We start from the raw sequence: 19,274 nt of genomic DNA on the forward strand, positions 1-19,274 counted from the left end.
AAATTGTGTTGTTTGCTCTGTATTGTGCTCTTTTTGCATATAATCCCTTTGAACTCTAGGCACAAATTCCAGCACATCCTCCAACCCTTCTCCTTCTGTGCAGTGCAAGATGAAGGCTGGGCCAGTTGATTCCATTGCTGGCACTCACATTTTCCTCAGTGTGTCTCACACACAGTCATACTCTTTTCCTCATCATCTCTAGCCAATGGGATAGGCATCTGTTGGATGTTACTATGCATGCTCAGTCTCTGGCTGCACTTGATCCTCCACACAAAGGGTAACAACTTACATTGCATTTTTTCCATAGAATAACAAACTCATCTTCAGTCTTTTCCCCTTCCCCAGGGTCCAGATCATTTTCTAGTCTCTGTAAATCTTTTCTCAACTTCTGGATGTCTGCTTCTAATTGTCTGGCTTGGGACTCATAGGCACTTTCAGACTGTTGGATCTTGAGCAATCTCTCCTCCTCCTGACTACTCAGAAGTTTCAACTTCTCCAAGGCTTTTCTTAGCTCTTCAAGTTCATCCTTCAGTCTTGCAGATCCAAGTGGAGAGGTATTCTGAATCACCTCTGCACACTGATTTTCAAGGTGCTTCCATTTTTTTCCACCACTCCTAATGTCTTTGGCAATTTCCTGCAAAAAGAAGTTAAATAAAGATTATCTGCAGGAATGGGAAGCTAGGGAAAAAGCTGAAATCATAGGAAAAAAGACCACCTCTCCTAGTTGTATGTATTTTGGTTTTCACTTCTTATTTCAAAATACGTCTTTTTTCAAGTGATCAGAAGCCAGGGTTAGCCACCTGACTGGCTTCCAAGTAATACTAATTGCCATTGATTCTGGAAATATTGGTTTTCGTTAATGCTTACCACCTGAGATCCCTGACAAAGAGAACAGGAGCTGAAGGCACTAGATACATATCAACAGTTGGATCTCAGAAATTTTAAGCTAAACATTAAAAGCATTGGCACAAAATAAAGGATATTGTTTTGAGAACTTTCATCACCAGCTCTAAACTCTCAAAAACTGTGAACCTTCAGGGTCTATTTGGATCATATTTACCAAATCTGATTTATTAAACAAGATTCTCGAAGAATCACACAACCCTTGGAGATGAGGCTTTAAGAAAAACAAACCAGACCAGTTTGTGACTCATACTGGAAGAACCATACATACAAACAGTTTCAGGACCTCACACAACTCATCTGCCCAAGCCTATGCTAAAATCACCATCTGTTTTGTACATGTAATTCTTTTCTCAATGACACCCTGGTATGGTTTGAACAACACATGGGCATGAAAAACACACAATCCTAACTCCTTGTTAGAGCTATATTGTTCAAGGACCTTCAGTGCCTTTAGCTTGTCCTCTGCTGAAGACTTGGTTGCTTCTCCAATGCAGCAGTTTAATCTCTCTGTGACACCATTCAGCCACGATTGAAACTGGTTGACATTGGTGCTGTACTGCTCATGTTCCTTGGTTATGGTTTCAAGCAGTTTCACTCTGTTCTGTAAGAGACATCAGAAATTGTGAGGACTGTGCTTATCTGGCTCTTTTTCCTTCACACTGTAACCCAGAATTTATAAACAAGACTCCCTTTTCACTAGCCCTGATAACACTTGGCCTCCACAGGAATTCAAAGTTTACCTTGAGAAACAGAACAGAAAAGTACACAAAGGCTTGCTCCTGACTGGATTTTTGCAGCCTCTCAATGTCTAAGTCCCCAAGAACACAAACTGCAAGGTCCTGTCAGGTGAATTTCTGGCTTTCCCAACCTTTCTACTCTCTCATTAGAAAAAGAAAAAAGAGATGGAAGTTTGTTTCTGATTTTCACTTTGAGAGATAAACAGCTACATTCCTCTTGCAGGTTAAAAAAAAGACAAGTACATCTTCCTTATCTCTCAAAATGAAAATAAAAAAGACTGCAATAGAGGCATGAAAATTGTTTTAAATTGTTCATTATCTAAACAGACTGCATGGAAAATGACCATTACCTTCAACTGTGTAGTGCAGGCACTTTTGTACTTATTTAGCAGGTCACAATCTATTCTGTGGTGGTGTCACAGACTCTGGAAGCAAATTCAAGCCAATGGAAAGCAGGCTTCATTTTTCAAGCTATTGCCTGTGCACCCTATAACCAACAATCCCTGAATTATCAAGGGCCTGCACATCATGAGTTGCTGCCTGCTGATCCAGGCACTCCTCACAAGTCAGTCACACTTGCTCAGACTAGCCTTGTTTGCCAGCCCAAGTTCAGGACTTTTTGATTTTGACACAAATCACCTGCTCTGTTGTTTCACTAGTATAATATTCAACCAAAGTATTATCTTCTGCAAAACCAGATTGATTTTTTCTTGCCCTTCTCCAGTTGGAATGGAGAGCGACTGAGGGACGCTGTCTTGTAAAAAAAAAAAAATAAATCATTGTGCAATCCATTTAGTGCTTGCAGCACCCTTGAAAGTCACCCTTTCCTCTCACAGACAATGGGCCAAGTTTCATTTTGTGCAATGCAGGACACAGGTCAAGGACCTGAAGAAGACAGCCTTATAGCAGTGTAAAAGGGCCACACATCAAAGTGAAGCCAAGCCAAGCTGATTGAATCCAGGGAATTACTGGCAGAAGCTCCAAAAACCAGAATAATAAAGCAGAGATGTTACTAAGCTAAAAAATCTAGGCTGATATGGGGGTTCAAAAGGAAGTTAGAACAGTTAGCCTTGGCCAGCTAAAACAAAGGAACAAGCAGTTTGGGTGCACTGCTGGTCTATGAGGTCAAGGAATAGATGCCATGGATCTGGACAGACTGTGCTAGTTGTCAGACAAAGGGCTAACAGAGAGCTGGCTGAGCCCTCCCCCCACAAAAGTTCAAGCAGGAGAACTTTCCAATCATGAAAAATAAGGTATCCCTTGCTCCTGTTAGGATAGCTGTTTGGGGAGCAGCACAGTGTGAAATTCAACATCCACATTCACTAGGCTAAGGTGAGGAGACTTGAAGCAAGGACATGGCCCTGCAAAGAATAAGAGCACAGACAGGAAGAGAATGGGTTTGCCATGGGCTGCAGAGAAAGGGATGTGTCTGGGCAGAATATGCCCAGCCCTGGGTACTCAAGGAAGGTGGACAGAGGCTTAGGAAGCCCTCTCCCCAAAGCTCCCTTCACAGTCAGTGAAGGCAAATGAGCCTCATCTGAAAGGCAATGTAGAGCACATAAAGGAAGTTCCTACTTTAAATCCCTCTGTAGTGTCTCAAGGAGAGTACAGAAAGTTCCTGTAGCCCTTCCAGATACTTTTAGTCTTACCCTTGGGGTACTTCAGCAAACTATTCTAAGTATCTAGTTTCAGTTAACAGAGACAACATGGACCAAAATTAATTTGATGTGCTCAGAAATATTCAATATATTTCCTAAATATCAACATCCTGTATATACTAACATTTCTTACTATCTTAAATCATCATTTACGCTAAAACACACAACCATTAACCTCTGCATATTTTTAATTTCCTGGGCAAGAGAAAGGAAATGGCTGCCACATCTAAAAATATTCCTGTCAACGTAATTAAAAGATATGCTTTTAAAATTTGGGAATGTTAAAGACATATGTTAGCACTAATAAAAAAAAAAACAACCAAAAAAAACCCCTCCCACCATTTGCTCATACCACAGAGGCAATATCACAGGCAAACCATTTAATAAGCACTGTCCAAGAGCCTGCCTTCTGATAGAGCTGGACAACTGCACAGAGTCTAAAAATGCTCTTCAAACACCAGTGTAATCTACAAACACCAGCCTCCTCTGCTCAGGCATTCAGCTGGCATCTGCAAGTCACATTTAGTCTGGCCTGTCATCATGTGAGGGGCCAGAGCAGTCCCCTTACAACTCCTGTGGCTCTTTCATTCATTCCTCTGCCCGTTGGAGGAGGTGGCAGGGTTTCTCTAATGAGTGTTATACTTTCCAATGCAATTCCCAAGGTGCCTGTAACCTTGGCATTAGATAATAAACTCCTCATTTACTTCAGTTGCAAAATGCTAGGATTTCCAGGTCCCTTCTTTGTTCCATACCTCCTGAAAGAACAATTTCTTAGCTGGGTTCTCTCACTCCATCCTTCTATGAAATGTGGTATTTATAACCAATGCCAAAGAAAAGCTTTTTCTAGTGTCTCAGTTGGCTGGAAAAATAAAGACATATTTTGTCTAACTAGTATGAGCCACTTCCTGATCTCATTTACACCAGCACATACCCAAGTCTGTTAGAGAAATCACACTATGTATAATCAGTCTCAGAGAGGTCACATTCTCACTTTGAGTATTCAAATTACTTGTTTGAAAGAACAGCTTTATTTAAATAACTAATGAGTGTCTCCGGCTTCAAAACCAAAGATAATTTTGGTGAGGAGGGAGTGAATGACAATTTTAAATAGCAATCTAGATAGACAGCACCTGAATTCCCAGGAACCTTCTTATTTGTATATCCAGATGCCTTGTAACCAAGTGATCTATCTTTAAAAAGAAATAATCAGTGTTGAGGCCTGAATCTTCTGGTGGCCTCTCTGTGGCAGCTGCAGCTACAGAATTTCCAAATATACTCTAGACTTTGGAGAGACATTAGCATTAGTTGTATACTTATGGCTAGAAAAGTATCTGAACTACATGCTCACAAAAGATGCCAGCTTAGGGGGTTTTTTGTCTCTTTTGGGGCTTGTGGTATTTTACTTCAAAAGAAAAAATGTATCTATGGAGCAAGCAGAGCAATGGAACAAGCATCCCAATGTTGCTGTGATCCAATGTGATCTGAAGTTAACTTTGTATAATGGAACCCAGAGAGGGAAAGCATCCATCACTGCCAGGCTCCAGTCCTGGACTGGTGTGTAGGTGTGGAAATTAATTGAAGGCAGCATTATAACAGAGGCAGAGAGCAGAACCAATGTAATGCAAATGGTTTCTATTTGCATCAGGCAATTTCAGCCTATGAAATTCCTGGAAGTCACTATGAGCAAAAACTAGGTTTAAATTTCTATATGTTTGGTATAGATGTGTCTGCATATGTATTTAAAATATCCCTTAGAGTATTTCTATTGATTTGATTAATAAGAAATTGAATTCCTCTGCTCATCCACAGACATCTGCCCCTTGCTATACCACATGGTCTAATCCTGTCTTTATGTGAGTTTTAGAAGTGAAAAGTACAAGTATTTTTTGAAATCTTTACTCAGAAATAGGGTGAAAGGAAATCACTGGTGCTGAAAGATGAAACAGGATGCCTTACACCAGCCTATCTAACAATTGTTCAAGGTGGAAGATTAGTATTGGTCAAGAATTAGTATCTGTGTGCATGAAAATCTTTCAGATAGTAGAACTGGCTACTGGGCAGTGTTGGGCCAGAGCTGACTCCCACTTCTGTGTTTCCCAGTTCTGCAGGCAGGGAGGGCAGCTCTGGGTCTCAACTAACACTACTTCCTCCAGCAATGCTGTGTCCCTGTAATATTCCCTTGCTCCTGGAATGGCTACTCTGCATCTGGTTATACATGAACCACTAATGTGCTGAAAGATGAGGAACAATTCAAACTTTATACAGAGATGACCTAAAGCAATGTTCACTAGGTAACAGCAAGCAGCCTGCAGTTACTTTACAGCAACACACTACAAAGCACCATGCAAGAGCATCCCAATTAACATCACCCCAGGACATTTTGGGACTTGACAATTATTTCAAACAGTCCACTGACTGAAAGAACAGGGATCCTCAGCCCTGCTTCCTTTTGCAATCCTACCAGGTAAGCCCCATCACTCAAGGAGCAAGTAGCAAACAACACCATAGATTGAAAGAATTTGAACACCTCCCATTATTTATAAATGTACCTGAGCTTCTTGTCTGATTCCTTCATATTCCACCCTCATTTTTTTCTGAGCATCCTCATCAACACTGGGGTCACCTATCCTGCTGAACAACGAAGCAGCTTCCTCCAGCAGCCTTTCCAGCAGGACTGACTGATTTAGGACATCATTCTGCAAAACCTGAGCATGGCTCAGCTGCCACTGCTTCTCCTTTAAACCAAGCTGCAACTCAATGTCAGGCTCCAAGGTCACCCTCATGTTGTGAATCCATGTGTAAAACTCATCCTGGGCTTTCAGGTACTCGCTCCAGTGCAGCCAGACCCACTCAATGCGGCTGTTGGGGAGAGCAAGAGAGAGGAGTTAGATGAAATGATGATGGGAGCAGGGCAGACCAACAGCCTCAAAAGGCCTTCAAAGCACTGCACAAGGTTCTCAGCAACTTTAACTTGCTCTGACTTCACAGGGTTTGGATTCATTTCCCAGGTCCTCTCTGCTTTGGGGAAGATATATTCTGTGTAAGGTCCCTATGCCTGACCAAGCTCATCATTTCAGATGGGTGGTGGGCCAGGTGTGAAGGCAGAGCACTGAGGTCTCACTGATCCTCTCTCCCCACAGTCTCCAAAATGCTCACAGGACTGGGATGAGCAGGGAATTGCTATCTACAATCCAGGCAACAGAGAGAAGCAGGAAGAACTTTATGAAAGCACTGGAGTTAACAGCTCCCTCAACACAGCCAAGAGTATGTTTGTCTTACCTGTGACAGTGAGTTATGTATATGGCTGTCTCTTCCCACAAGGCTTTAATGTCTTTCAGCTTAGAGAGCACCTCATGCTTCTTCTCCTCACCAATGCTGCGCAGAGCAGCATCTGCCTTCACAAGAATCAAGTCCATTTTCAGGCTGCCCTCTGGTTCCAGGGCACGTATTTTCTATGAGAAAAAAAAAAGATACTGAAAGCATGGAAAGAAAACAGGCATAATTGACTAAATGTAAACCCAGGAATCATGAACTCCTAGAATCATTTAGATTGGAAAAGACCCTCATGATCATCGAGTCCAGTTGTTATCATGACACTACCATGGGATGGAGAAGTTTCTATACAACACAATTAACCCTTCCCATCTAACTCCCTGCTGAAGTTTCTCCTGAAAGGAAAATATGAATGTTTTTTCAGACATGATTATTCTTAAACATGCTAAAGGACTGAATTTAACTGAAAACCACACAGCAGCTGAAAAATATTTAAGTTAGCTACAAAAAAACAGACCATCCTCTATGAAATGCCTGTGGCTGTGTTTCCATTGCTCTTATAAGGTTACAGCAATGTGCTGCCACAGGGCCAGCTGTTCTTCCCCACCTGCCAAAGCACAAAGAGGCAACCTCCACAGGCTACACTGCAATCTCTCAATTTTAAGCTATACTGTAAGAAATCATGAAGCATATTAAAAAGGCTTCCTAGTGCAAATAGAAATTGGCTTAGAAAAGAAGCCAAGAGAAATTAACCAGTGGAATTTGCTGCCTGCTACCAAATTTTGCTTCAACCCTAAATTGCTAAGTTATGAATTGGTGAAAATGTGTATTTTATACAAATAGTAATGCCAGGAACTGAAAGGGGAGTCATCTAATTTTAAGTATCCAGAGGTAGAGAAATCATCACAAATTCTGTACAATTAAACAGATTAATTATCCCCCAATTCGGATGTCAGCTTTCAACATTACTTTATCCAAACTTCTGATACTATCAAATTAGCTTTTCTTGATGTTCTTCCATAAACTCCTGGCAAACTGCAGACTTTCCAGTTTGAAGAAAAAGGCTTCTACAATGAAAACACAAAGACTTTCAAAGTCAGTGATTACTTTTGGCAAAATCAGGCCTATGGGATTTGATTAAAAAAAACAAACAAAAACATGTCAGTTATTGCAAAGGTGAGACAAGTAAAAGGCCTTTGGATCTCCAGTCCCACCTTCTGGGAAAAGCAAAGCCTGTTCTTTTGGCATGTAGGCAGCACACCTGCATGTGATGTATAAACAGTTGTCTGGAGAAATTATTTCCTAAGAAAGATGTGATTAACAGAATCCAGGGAAGCAGGGCAAAGGGCAGGGCAAAGCAAGAAAATACAAGCCACAGCTATCATCCAACAGGTAAAGTGTAAGAGTAAAGCTGTATTCTAAGCCTGATATTTATTCCAGTAATTAGAAGCAAACAACAGCTGGAGAGAAAGCAGTGCCTGTACAGTCATTTTTCTTTTTCAAATCTGTTTTTTTAACATGATTTGTCTCATTGGCTGAAATTTTCATTAACAAATTAACAGAAAATAAACCACAGGAAGGAAGCATGAAAAAAGCCCCAGGCAAGCCAGGTGCAAAAAAGAAACTGAAAACTGATAACTGGATTTGAAAACAGCCAATAGGTGAAGCAGTGAGCACATCATGAGGACATGAGAGCTGGAGACAGAAGCCAGCCCCAGAAAAGAGGAGGATGAAGGAACAGGAGGTGGTTAAGATACACACAGGAAGAAAGAACTTGTTAATCTTTAGAATGATGAATCTCTAAAGTCTGAGTTGCAGAAATATCTTAACATGACTTTTTCCATGTTACAGACCTCCTCTAAAGCCCACAGAAGTACACAGGCTTCAGCAGTTCAGGCCATATCACATCACCACAAATTTCCAGAGCCTATAACTTATCTCTGCCATGAATATTCCCCCTTTGCCAAACTATCACTCTTCTAGTCAAGTTGCTGTGTTTCTTGAGACTGCACACATCATAGTTTCCCAGACAAAAGAAAAGGGTGAAAACAATTTAAGGTCAGAAAAATAAAACTATAGACCAAGATAAAATGCTTCAGATATTTATGACTGACATGCAAGTCTAGCCACCATCCATCACTCCATGAATAGTCTCTATATTATGCCACAGGCAAGATCCATCCCCCAATAAACCTCAGTTAAGGAAAAAGGCTGAAGACATCACTGTAAACTACCTCATCATCCATGTAAGCCTGCAAAATCTTTTGTTAAACTTCAGAAGAGGCAGGACAAATATAAGTAGACACACAAAAGGAGAGACTTTAGGGGAAATAACAAAGGAAAGATCTTGCCATTTAAATTAAACAGATTACTTGGAATTAAAGGTAATAAAAGTATAAAAATAGTTTCAATGTTAGTCATAGAAATATCACCACTCCCTCCAATCACGAATGGTTCAAATGGGACAAACAGGAGTGCTTCCTTCTCTGGGATTACAAGACCTAGATAACATCTAATGAAACTGAAGTTAATGAATGTGAAATCACTGTAAGAGAGCAGGCATAATCTGCAATAGGATCTCTGTGAGAAGAGTTATACAACAGATGCAGCAAAACCAGGGAAAAAACAAAAAAACTTTTACCTTTTCATTAAACAGATTATAAAGGGGATCTGTAAGCCCTGTTATCATCAGAGTTATGGGAAAGGACAAAGGAATTACTCTAAAACAGCCCATTACCAGGACAATGCAATCTTTTTCTATCAGTGCCAAAGTCCTGGAGGGGATGAAACACTAATGTGATCAGATTCTCTTGTACTATATGCTGGTTGTCTGCAAATTACTATGGTAATTGCAAGCAGCAACCAAATTGGTCCAGGCTTGAGGAGAGTGTAAACATTTTAACCTGCCAAACCTGCTGCTAGTGCTCCAAATCAAACTGAAAAGCTTGGAAGCCTGTGATAGCAAATTGCCATCCTCTTTTTCTACATCTGTAAACAATTTGCAGATAGAAAATTTAAAAAGAATACTGATGTGAACCCATCCACATGGACCCAATGCTCCAACAAGTAGGGGCAGCTGACAATTTGCTAATGGAAAAGCCCTGAGCTCACAGCAATAGCTGCTGTAACAATGGCAGCAGTGAGAGCCACCTCAGATTCCATCCCTCTTCCCTTACCTCAGTCTCTCTCAGCCTGGCTTCTAGGGCAGACCGAGGTCCTTTGGTGTTGTCATTGATCCTCAGTCTCTCTTGGATGGCCTTCATCCAGGCTTCTGCATTCTCCACGCTGCTGTCAAATTCATCCTGGAGCTGCTGAGTCATCGCATTGGAAGGAGCTGAAAGGATAGCAAACTAGGAGCTAAGCAGGTTTTGGGAAAGACCTGAACAGGAATGAAAGGCAATCCAAAGGAGCAAGGGAGAAAAGCTAATGATGTGGTGGCTTTCCTTCTGAAAAATAACACAAAAAACTGCAGCAGTATCACTGTTCAGTTGAGCACAGAGAATATATTCACTCTGCAGCTTTCCCAAATGAAAATATACCAGGAAACAAAAAGAAGGTGGAGAACTGTGGGAGGCTCCATTACAGTAAACAGACTTAATTCAAAGCTTTTAAATGAGATTAATTTGCTGTTTGTGGTGCATTCCAGATTAGCTATACCAAACACAAACACCTTCTGTTTCTTCCCAGAGTCATGTCAGTGGAAAACTCTCCCAGTGCCCTATGGGCTCATCTACTGAGCACCTGACACCAGACTAATTAAATACTTTGGCACATGCTTAACTTGGAGGTGTTTAAACTGCTGTTGTAGAGGTGTTAAAGGTGCTGAAAACAGGATCAGATGCTTAGATACTCACTTAACTTCTGCTGAGACCATGCAGAGGTTACCTGAGAGCACATGCAGTGAGTCTGGGATACACAGACAAGAGGAATTGGCCAGCAACTTCCAAGACAAACCACAAACAAGCCTTCCCAGGCGATTATCAACACTGGTGGATGTCTTCTTTTGCCATCTCTTTTACTCCATACCATCCTCCAAGCTTTTAATTCTCCTCTCCCTCTTTCCTGTTGCCCATTCCCCATCAGCAGGAATGTATCAGGCTTGGTTGCTCTGTTGATGTCTCTGTTTAGAAAACAAGCTCTCCACTGCCCAGACAGCCTCCTTTGTGCCTGTAAAATAGAGCAGAGCCATCCTAGGCTCACCCCTAGGACTGCTGGACTAAACTTGACTAATAAGGACAAGCCATAACAGAGCACCCTGTAGGTCAGCTCCACTGAAGTGAACAGAACGAGAGCCACTGACATTCAAGGGTTTGGATCACATCCTACAACTACTGCCAGACAAGCAGCCAGTGTTTGTGAAAAATAAAATATTCTTCCTCTTTGTTATTCATCATTAAAAGATTTTTTTTCAGCACAAAGTTTGAGACTTAATTACTGAACCCAAGTTTGTTGTGCAGAATTCAGTTGCACAGAGCCCCTCAGTTTCCATGAAACGATTCATGTGGAAGAAAGTGCTCAGTGTGAGAGGCAGAGCACAGCTCCTGGTGAAGCTGGACCAATGGTGTTTTGCAACCACCATAGCTCCTGGCTCTCATAGCTCTCAGTCTTTACAAAGGAGAGCCATCCTTCTGCTCACTAGCAGAAAGCTCCCCACCATCCTGCCAATGCTCCTTTCCATGGGGTAAAAGGATTTATGCAATATTAGAGGTCCCTCCCTGCAGCTTCCAGTGAGTTTTCTTCCACATTAGACCAGAGAAAACAAAATGTCAGCATTCACAGCAGTCTGGACTGTTGCTTCCCAGCTGTCATCAGGCTTTCTACTCAACAGGTCTCATATCAGAATGAAAGAACTGCAGAGCAGTGACTGTACCACCATGGGGACAGCTGGAGCAGAGGATGGGGTCAGACCAGCAGATGAAAGAGGGAATTCCTCCCTAAGTGAGACCTGTCAGACAGAATGTAAGGCTGTAGCTCTCAGAACTTGAGAGTGGCTTTAAAGAGAGTGACCTCACCTTGAAAAGTTTTAAAATATAAAACAGGATGCACTGGATTTAGCAAGGGTGGTGTGGCATGGGGCAGCTACTCCCTCTTTCAAATATAAAAAATATGACAGGATATATAATTCAAGCTAAAATCATTGACTTACACCACAAGACTCCTAAAGATGAAGCCAGCTAATGGAGTAATGTTACTCTCAGTGGATTGCTAGATAGCTGTGACCTTCTCCAACTATGACTGGTTCAGAACTGACATTTCTGAGCTACAATAATCCAACTCTTGGAAAACAGCACAGATCTCATTGCAGCTGAAAAACCAACTCATTTTCATATTAACATTTCTCATTACATGTGGCAGTTGTAGAGGGAATGTCCCCTAAAACTCCCCTTGTTACATACACACATACATTTCTAGGCAAATAGTTTCTGAATGCTCAAGTATGAGCTGTGGTGATTCCAAGTTATGTTATTGTGAAACAAAAACTCACAGTGCATTTGCTGGATAGACCCTGACAAGAAGTGACATTCACTTCCTAGGAGAGGTTTCTATTCCTGGCAACATCCTATCATATTTAAAACTGGCTTCAGTACTCCAGTCATGGAGTAGCCAATACAGAACAGGATGTTATCCTAGCCCTACTTTTTACAAAAAGCTGAGGGCAATCTAACATGGTTAAGAAGAAGTGGAAAACCTACTGTCATCCAAGAGGAAGAGAACCCTACACACGTTCTGCCCTCAGGCTTGCTGCTCTCTGAGCACAAGAAATTTCTGTCAAAACCTCCCAGTAACACAGCCCTCCCCCAACCCACACACAGTCAATCCACATAAGCAGTCAACACAGGAAACCATAAAAAAAGTTATTTCAATATCAAGATCACCAGCTTGCAAAAAGGAAGAGAAACACTGCTACTCCAACTACAGACATAAAACATCATTGGCTGATTTTGACCAAGCAATTCCTGTATCCTGTACCACAAAGGTGATTAAATTTAGCATGGACTCAATGCTCAGGTGGATTTCATAGTAGTTACAACCTGCAATATCTGATATGGATTTGGGCTGCCTTTTGAGCCTCCTGTCCCCACCCTGTGCAGGGCAGCCAGATGCTGGCTGAAGCAATCAGCTACAACACCAGACTTTGCTCTGGAACTCTTCCCAAGAACTAACACCATGATTTATACCTGCAAGGTAAAAGTATGATTTCTGACTTACTGTCTGCTTGGGAGGAAGAACAGCTGCTGTCTATTTGAGATATGGCAAGATCTGTAACTCCTTTGCAAATTCTTCTAAAGGTGGGACTAATGATTAGTGGATAAAAGTTAACCAAGCAACAGCATTCACCCCATTTCTGTTGCATCACTGGAACGAAAAGATTAAGCAACACTTCTGGACATGAAATTGAGCAATACCTCTGGACCCTGATCAGTATAAAAAGGACAAAGGAGACATAGTGGCTCCAGGAACAGACCTAAGCTGCAGAGCTGTGCAAAGCTATCACCAATCTATTGTACAGTGGTGCAACAGCCCTATCCCAGGCTCACTGTCTGGGACCCACTGTGCCATGTAAAGTCTTCCCTTAACCACCAGTGAGATCCTCTGAGCAATTTGTACAAACTGTTTTTCTCACAGTCATTTTCAAATGCATCCAGCTGTTCAAAACTGCTTTCCATTTAATGCCACTTGAATCAGTGTATTAATTTATACTGTGGCAAGTGCATTTACACTGAAATCAGTTGACATCTCTATACATGTCACTAAATGAGGGCAATAACCACGCATAAGAAATTCTGGCATAGATAATGAGATGCTGAGCAAAACCAAATTTTATTTGTCCAGATGCAGTAACAGTTTCTTGGTAGAGGTAACAAAGAAGTGTATTGCAGAGTGTTAAACAGAATGGACCCAGGACAGCTCCTGCAGTATATCCACAGGTTACAAAAAGCACATTTAGGAACAGGAAAATGTAAGACAGGTTACCTGCAGAAACCTGTAGCTGAACTTGTCCCACAACACTGCTCTTCCCACATTCTCTGAATCACCCTCCATGACCCCCAGAACACAGCTGGGCAGTGTCTGGGTAGGCACACACATTTCAGAGCCACAGAGGGATGGAGTCTCAGCCCTTGGCCAGCTCTGCACACCCCCAGCACAACCAGGGCTCGTCTGGGGCTCCATTGCATGCACGGGATATCTGCACCTTTGGGAGAGGGAAGGGTGAACACAGACACTGCACATGCTTGTCTCAAGTCAGCATCACTCCTCTCTCACTCCCTCATCCAAGCACAAAACCATTTAGCAAGGAGGGAAGTCAGATACTGCAGCTACCACCTCTTCCCAAAATCCTGGATGAGAGGGGGCAGCTGAAAGGATGCTGGGGGAAACACAGGCTGTACCCCAGCTGCCCACAGGCTGAATAACCAACATGAATTAATGAGATCCAAAGCAACAGCAAGCTGGGTTTTGCTTTTAAAATCTGCTCCAGTTGTGCTGGGCTGGGCTGAAGAGATGCAGAGGCAGCTTTGCTCCAGCTGTGGTCTTGGAGCCATCTTGCTGGAAGAGCAGGTAAATGAATCAGCTGACTGCTCTGCATTATAGCTCTGCCATGGACGTGTCTGGGTTTCCACTGCAGACCCTGGCACAGACACAGGTGGAAGACACTCCTCATGTGACCCACGTGGCTCCCACTGGGCCAAACTTCTCTGAGCAGCTCTTCCCTAAGTACAGCCACTGCAGGAGCCATGCTAGGGCATCTAATAACTCTTCTGGGACATTGCAAGATTTAATATTTGTAATACACCACTGAGAGCTTTTAAAATTATTTTGCAAGTGCAGTGTCTTTTTCTTAAGATTATCCTATTACTTTGCAGTGTTTCCTAATGCACTGTTTTGTCTCTGCCAGTCATACTGGGGTTCAGTTTTTTGTTTTGTTTTTTTAAAAAATCTGAATCTCTTAAAACATTTCTTACAACCACTCCCATTTTACATATTTTTTTAAATCCTATATTTATAGAACACAGGCTTTTAAATGGTTTCAATATGTCTTGGATTCTTATATTCACGTACTACTTGACTAGTTTCCAGAACCCAGTTCTTACAAAATAAAAGTACAAAAATGCTCCAGGAAAATTCAAACCACTCACCATTAGCGAGACTATTTTCCAGTTATTGAAATACTTCAAACTTTTCATAACCCTTTTCATTTGGTTCTGGGATTGAATATGAAAAGAAAAAAAAAAAAAAAAGATTTTAAAAAAGCCCACTGAACTGTATCAAGTTTTAGACAAATGAGTGTGGAAGTAATTTTGGTTCTGGGAATTGTATCTGGGATAATTTAGTACCTTTTCAGCTTCCCTGGATACTATAAAGAGAGCTCTGAGGAGGCACAGAGCTGGGGAGCTCTGTCTGTCTGCTTCAGATTGGAGCAGAGGTCAGGAGCTGGCACAGACCACAGAGCACTGACCCTTGCCTTTCCAAACTGAATATTCTTGGTCTACTCCAGGAGGAGCTACTGTGAATTTTGAATCCAGCCAGCCTTACCAGCCTGGACAGCAGCTGTACCCATGCAGAGCCCAGTCAAACTGCCCAGGTAGGTGCAGAAGCTCTCAAGGCTTCAAATAAAAGGTGTAGTTATTTCCAGATAATCTTTTAGAGGCTCAAAACATAAACCTATCACCTTGGCCATCTTCCAACACAGCCCTCTCCTGTGCTACTGGCAGTGAATGTTTATGACAGTCAGCAATTGTTTGTCCTAATTAACGAGCTAGACTATGAATAGGGGTTTTTGGAATAAACACATCCATATCCTCATTACAAGCATCCCCTTCAACCAAGGCATGCAACATTCTGAGTACATACAGCACTCATCCATACCATAGCCTCTTCCTCTCCCTTCCACAACAATCCACAGGAAACCTATGGGTAATGCAAGGCATTCTGCCACATGATCACACCTGACAATATTCTCTTAGCTACCAAAAACTGAAAAGCTGAGACATTTTCTGTGCAGGCTAAATCCCAAAAAATGCCTCATTTTTTTCAGCCATTTGTTTAAAAACTAACTTCAGACTTCAGTAAGAGCCAGTACAAGTGGGATATCTCTTTGGTTCCTAAGACTGCTGGAGAAAACATATAATTCCCAGGTCTAAAAAGCCATTTCCTTTAAAAAGGAGATTGAAATTTAAAAATAGTTTTATACCTAAATGGAATCATAGCATACAAGTAAGGAAGAATTGGGTCTTGGGGCCATCTTCCCTTCTAGTGAATGATAACCAGTAGATCTGATCACAGCATTTTTATTTTTTATTTCAATCTTTAAGTCATTTGGAAGTAAAAAGAGTAAGTGAGGACTCTTAATTACAAATCTCTCCCCATTCCATACACTCCATATAAACTTCTGCATTTCCAGGTCACTCTAGGAGACAGGTTGGTCTATCATGATTCCATTAGATAAGTAAAATGCAGGGTTAAGCTCTGGTCTGCAACTCCTTTTACCATCAAGGAGACAGAGTATCTGTATTAGACAACTGTCTGGTTTAGATTTTGCTTTTCTATCCCCACATTACTGAGGTGGGGCATTTAGAGCATTTATTCAGTCAGCCCTCCTGGGAAGTAAGACTATCCTTTTACAGATAACAACTTGGGTTCAAAAGCACTTTGTTTCTTCCTCTAAGCAATAAAGAAACACTTGAAAGGACAAGAACAAAGTCGAAGATTCTGTTAATAAATGCTGCAGAGGGTGAGTTTCAGCCGTTTCTAATCTGTACCACTTCAAGTGTCTCTGCTGAGATACAGATATCTTTTTAGTGACTTCTAACTTAATGACAAGAGCCTTCATTTTCCTAGTTACCATTCACAGACACTTTAGTCTGGGAAATCACAGGTTAAACACTTCAGCAAAGATTCTTCAGGTCCAGGGAATCTGATGGGGAAATTACCCCAAAGGTATCTGTGGGTTTCCCAGCAATCTACATCTTGAGCAGCTGGGGACAAGTTCCCAAGTAGGTTTGGTTTCAACTTTTGTCAGCTCCCTAAGTTTTACCATCATTCAGCCAACAAAAAAGCCCTGCCAGCCAGCAGCATTAGTTTCACAGTCTCTGGAGATTAGAATTTATGTATTCAATTGTCTCCCACTTGTCCTCCAGAGACTGTATGATCCTCAGTCCTGGGTGCCAGTCACAGCACTGATATACTAATAAACCTCTGTGGTGTCTGCCCATTGGCTAGAGATCAGTGAACAATTCAGGGTGGATATCTGATACATCATTCCTCTTTTGTAGGTCATATTATTGTGTACAGACAACCTTATTTTCTCAAAGGTGTGGTTATCCCTATTTGCCAAATGTACTTTGCTAGTTAGTTTTACTCTGCAGACTATTCCCAAGTAACTCTTGCTGGCAATCCTTAATATCCCAGCTGTGCTGTTTAGCTTTGGTTTGGCATTACAGCCCTAAGGAGAAATTGCCCATCTTCCCTGGCTAGCTGGGAACAGCTCTCCTAGTTTGTGTGCAGTTTGTCACAGGGTAGCTCCCAAGGGCCAGTGTCATAATCAGGACTGCAGAGTGCTAAGCCACATATGGTGAGTGTGCTGTCACAGCACCCTCAGTGAGCAGAAGTGCCCTACAGGTAAAAGATAATACAGATAATACAGGTAATACCTCTGTCCCAAAGAGATTACAGAGGACAAGTCAGAAGGGTTTGGCAATGAAAGCAAGGCACCAGTGTGTACTTAGGGACACAGAGTGATGGAGGGAAGAAAGAGCTGTCAGAGCCTTCAGCTGCATTGCCACTGCTCTGTGCAAGCTGAAGTGCTTCCACCACCCACGCCCTCCACCCACCCCTTGGAACCAGAAATACTCAGAAAGAGACCCTCAAGCCCAGCTGGAGCACGTGGCCTCAGCAGGAGCTGGATCTCACACCTGGAAAGGGGATTCAGGATTCACTGCACTGAACCACAGTGGGACACCCTGCAGTAAGAGCCCTGTGATTCCGTGGGGAGTCAGACCACACCAGAGGTGGGATAATTCACCTTCCTCAGGAATCCTGTGTTCTGAAGCAGCCTACAGTTGTAATATGGATGCTCAGGGCTACAGGATGTCAATCTGTTTGCAAGTCTGTACTCTTTCCTATTCCACATCACTGCTTCCACATTTGGATCTGGAGTTTTTTACACAAGCAATTTTTCCTGTTACAAGATCAGTGTTAAAATCTTTTTGACTATTTCACCTTTGAGTGTGTAACTTTGAGCACTAAGCACATGGCTTTTAAACTAATAAATCTTTAGAGTCAAGTATATACTGGAAATATTTCTTAGAAACAAAGTCACTTGCAAGTACTTTGTAAGTATGCTCTAAGGGCACAGGTCTTTTCTTCCATTTAGAACAGCTGAAGGACTAATTCTCCAAAACAAGATTTCTCACATATATCTTTCAAAACATTATCAGTTCAATTATGCTAATGATATATTTATACAGTGAAAATGAGACTTATGGAATTGGAAAAAAAAAGTAGCAAGTAGGACAATACTAATTTTAGATACTAAATCTGTTGATTAAGAGTTATTTTCTTGGGATCAAAGCATATGGTTATGGAAAAAGTCAGCAGATTTTAATTTGCATGGAACAGAAAGATCTGTTTATATAAAGAAAGAGAAAAATGACCCCTGAAAGAGACGAACACTTGAAATGCTGTCAAGAACATACAGCAGGCTGTACCTAAACAGTAAACAGCTATACCTAAACAGTCAGCAGTCTGTACATAATTAAAAGTAATATTTGCATTAATCTGATAATGCCAGGCTTTATATTGCAAAACAGCACTGGTTTGTGTTCAGAGAAACCCACAAGCAAACAAGGCCTGACTGTGTCCCAAACAAAATACATACTATTGGAACCATCAGCAACCTCATCCCCAAGCTCAGAAACAAAAGTAGACCACTGCAAAATGCTGGTTATAAATTAATTTCGAGTGGTTGGGAACATTCTTGGAATTGAATTAAACAGGCTTTTTTCTCGTGACTCATTTTTGCCTGAACTATTACAGTTTCCACGTCTCTGTCACCCTCCCACAGAGTGAGCTGGCCAGGCACTGTGGGTTAAAGAGCACAGCCACATCTGGTTTCAGCTGCACAGACCCTCCAGCCAGCTGGAACAGCCCAGCACTGCCAGGACTCCGTGCTCTGATCGCTCAGGACTTCACAAGCAGGAGGAAGAACACCTCTCTAGCAGTCTTTTATGCCTGATCAGGGACTGAAGTCCTGTAGTCCATAACCCCAGGGGGATCTGAACCTCTCCTACTGAGATTCATCAAACCTCAAGCAAAGAGTAAAATGGGAGCAGGACCCAGCAGTGAGCGCGTTTGTCAGCAGTCATCCCCCAGCGAGGAGGACCAGAGAGTTATTTAAAGCTGTGATTACAGATAATTACCGTGCTGAGCAGCCCAAGTGAAGCCAATGCTTTTTCTTCAGGCTTGTATCATCCACTAGCAACTGCCTTTTAGAAATGGAGTACTACAAGAAACCAAAACTCTTTTTTCCTGCAAATGTCTGAAGGGATCAGGCAGCTCCGCTCCATTCAGACCCCAAGGGGGCCTCAGGATGTGCTGCTTCTCAGCAAGCTTGAAAATTCCACCCTAAATATTATAGGACATATCCCTGGGGCTGCCAGAGAGCTAACACAGAGATACATTTAGAGCAGCAAGGGTCCAT

General features: G+C 42.0%; 1 protein-coding gene across 4 annotated transcripts in view; it reads right to left on the reverse strand.

Moving 5' to 3' along the window:
- The window catches only part of SYNE3 (spectrin repeat containing nuclear envelope family member 3), a 61,644-nt gene that overhangs the window by 30,817 nt on the left and 11,553 nt on the right, over positions 1-19,274 (reverse strand). For 3 of the 4 annotated variants that reach the window (XM_056492136.1, XM_056492138.1, XM_056492135.1), the window contains exons 2-6: positions 9,751-9,908; positions 6,581-6,753; positions 5,851-6,160; positions 1,346-1,507; positions 290-634 (exon numbers count right to left, since the gene is read on the reverse strand). In XM_056492136.1, the coding sequence (XP_056348111.1) occupies positions 290-634; positions 1,346-1,507; positions 5,851-6,160; positions 6,581-6,753; positions 9,751-9,894 (1,134 nt within the window). In that variant the 5' untranslated portion in view covers positions 9,895-9,908. Of the gene's footprint in view, positions 1-289; positions 635-1,345; positions 1,508-5,850; positions 6,161-6,580; positions 6,754-9,750; positions 9,909-12,784; positions 12,876-19,274 lie in introns of those variants that run through there. The other variant, XM_056492134.1, reaches the window with a different exon arrangement.

Source organism: Oenanthe melanoleuca, chromosome 5, assembly GCF_029582105.1.
Source record: "Oenanthe melanoleuca isolate GR-GAL-2019-014 chromosome 5, OMel1.0, whole genome shotgun sequence".
In the NCBI taxonomy this organism is placed as follows: Eukaryota; Metazoa; Chordata; class Aves; order Passeriformes; family Muscicapidae; genus Oenanthe; species Oenanthe melanoleuca.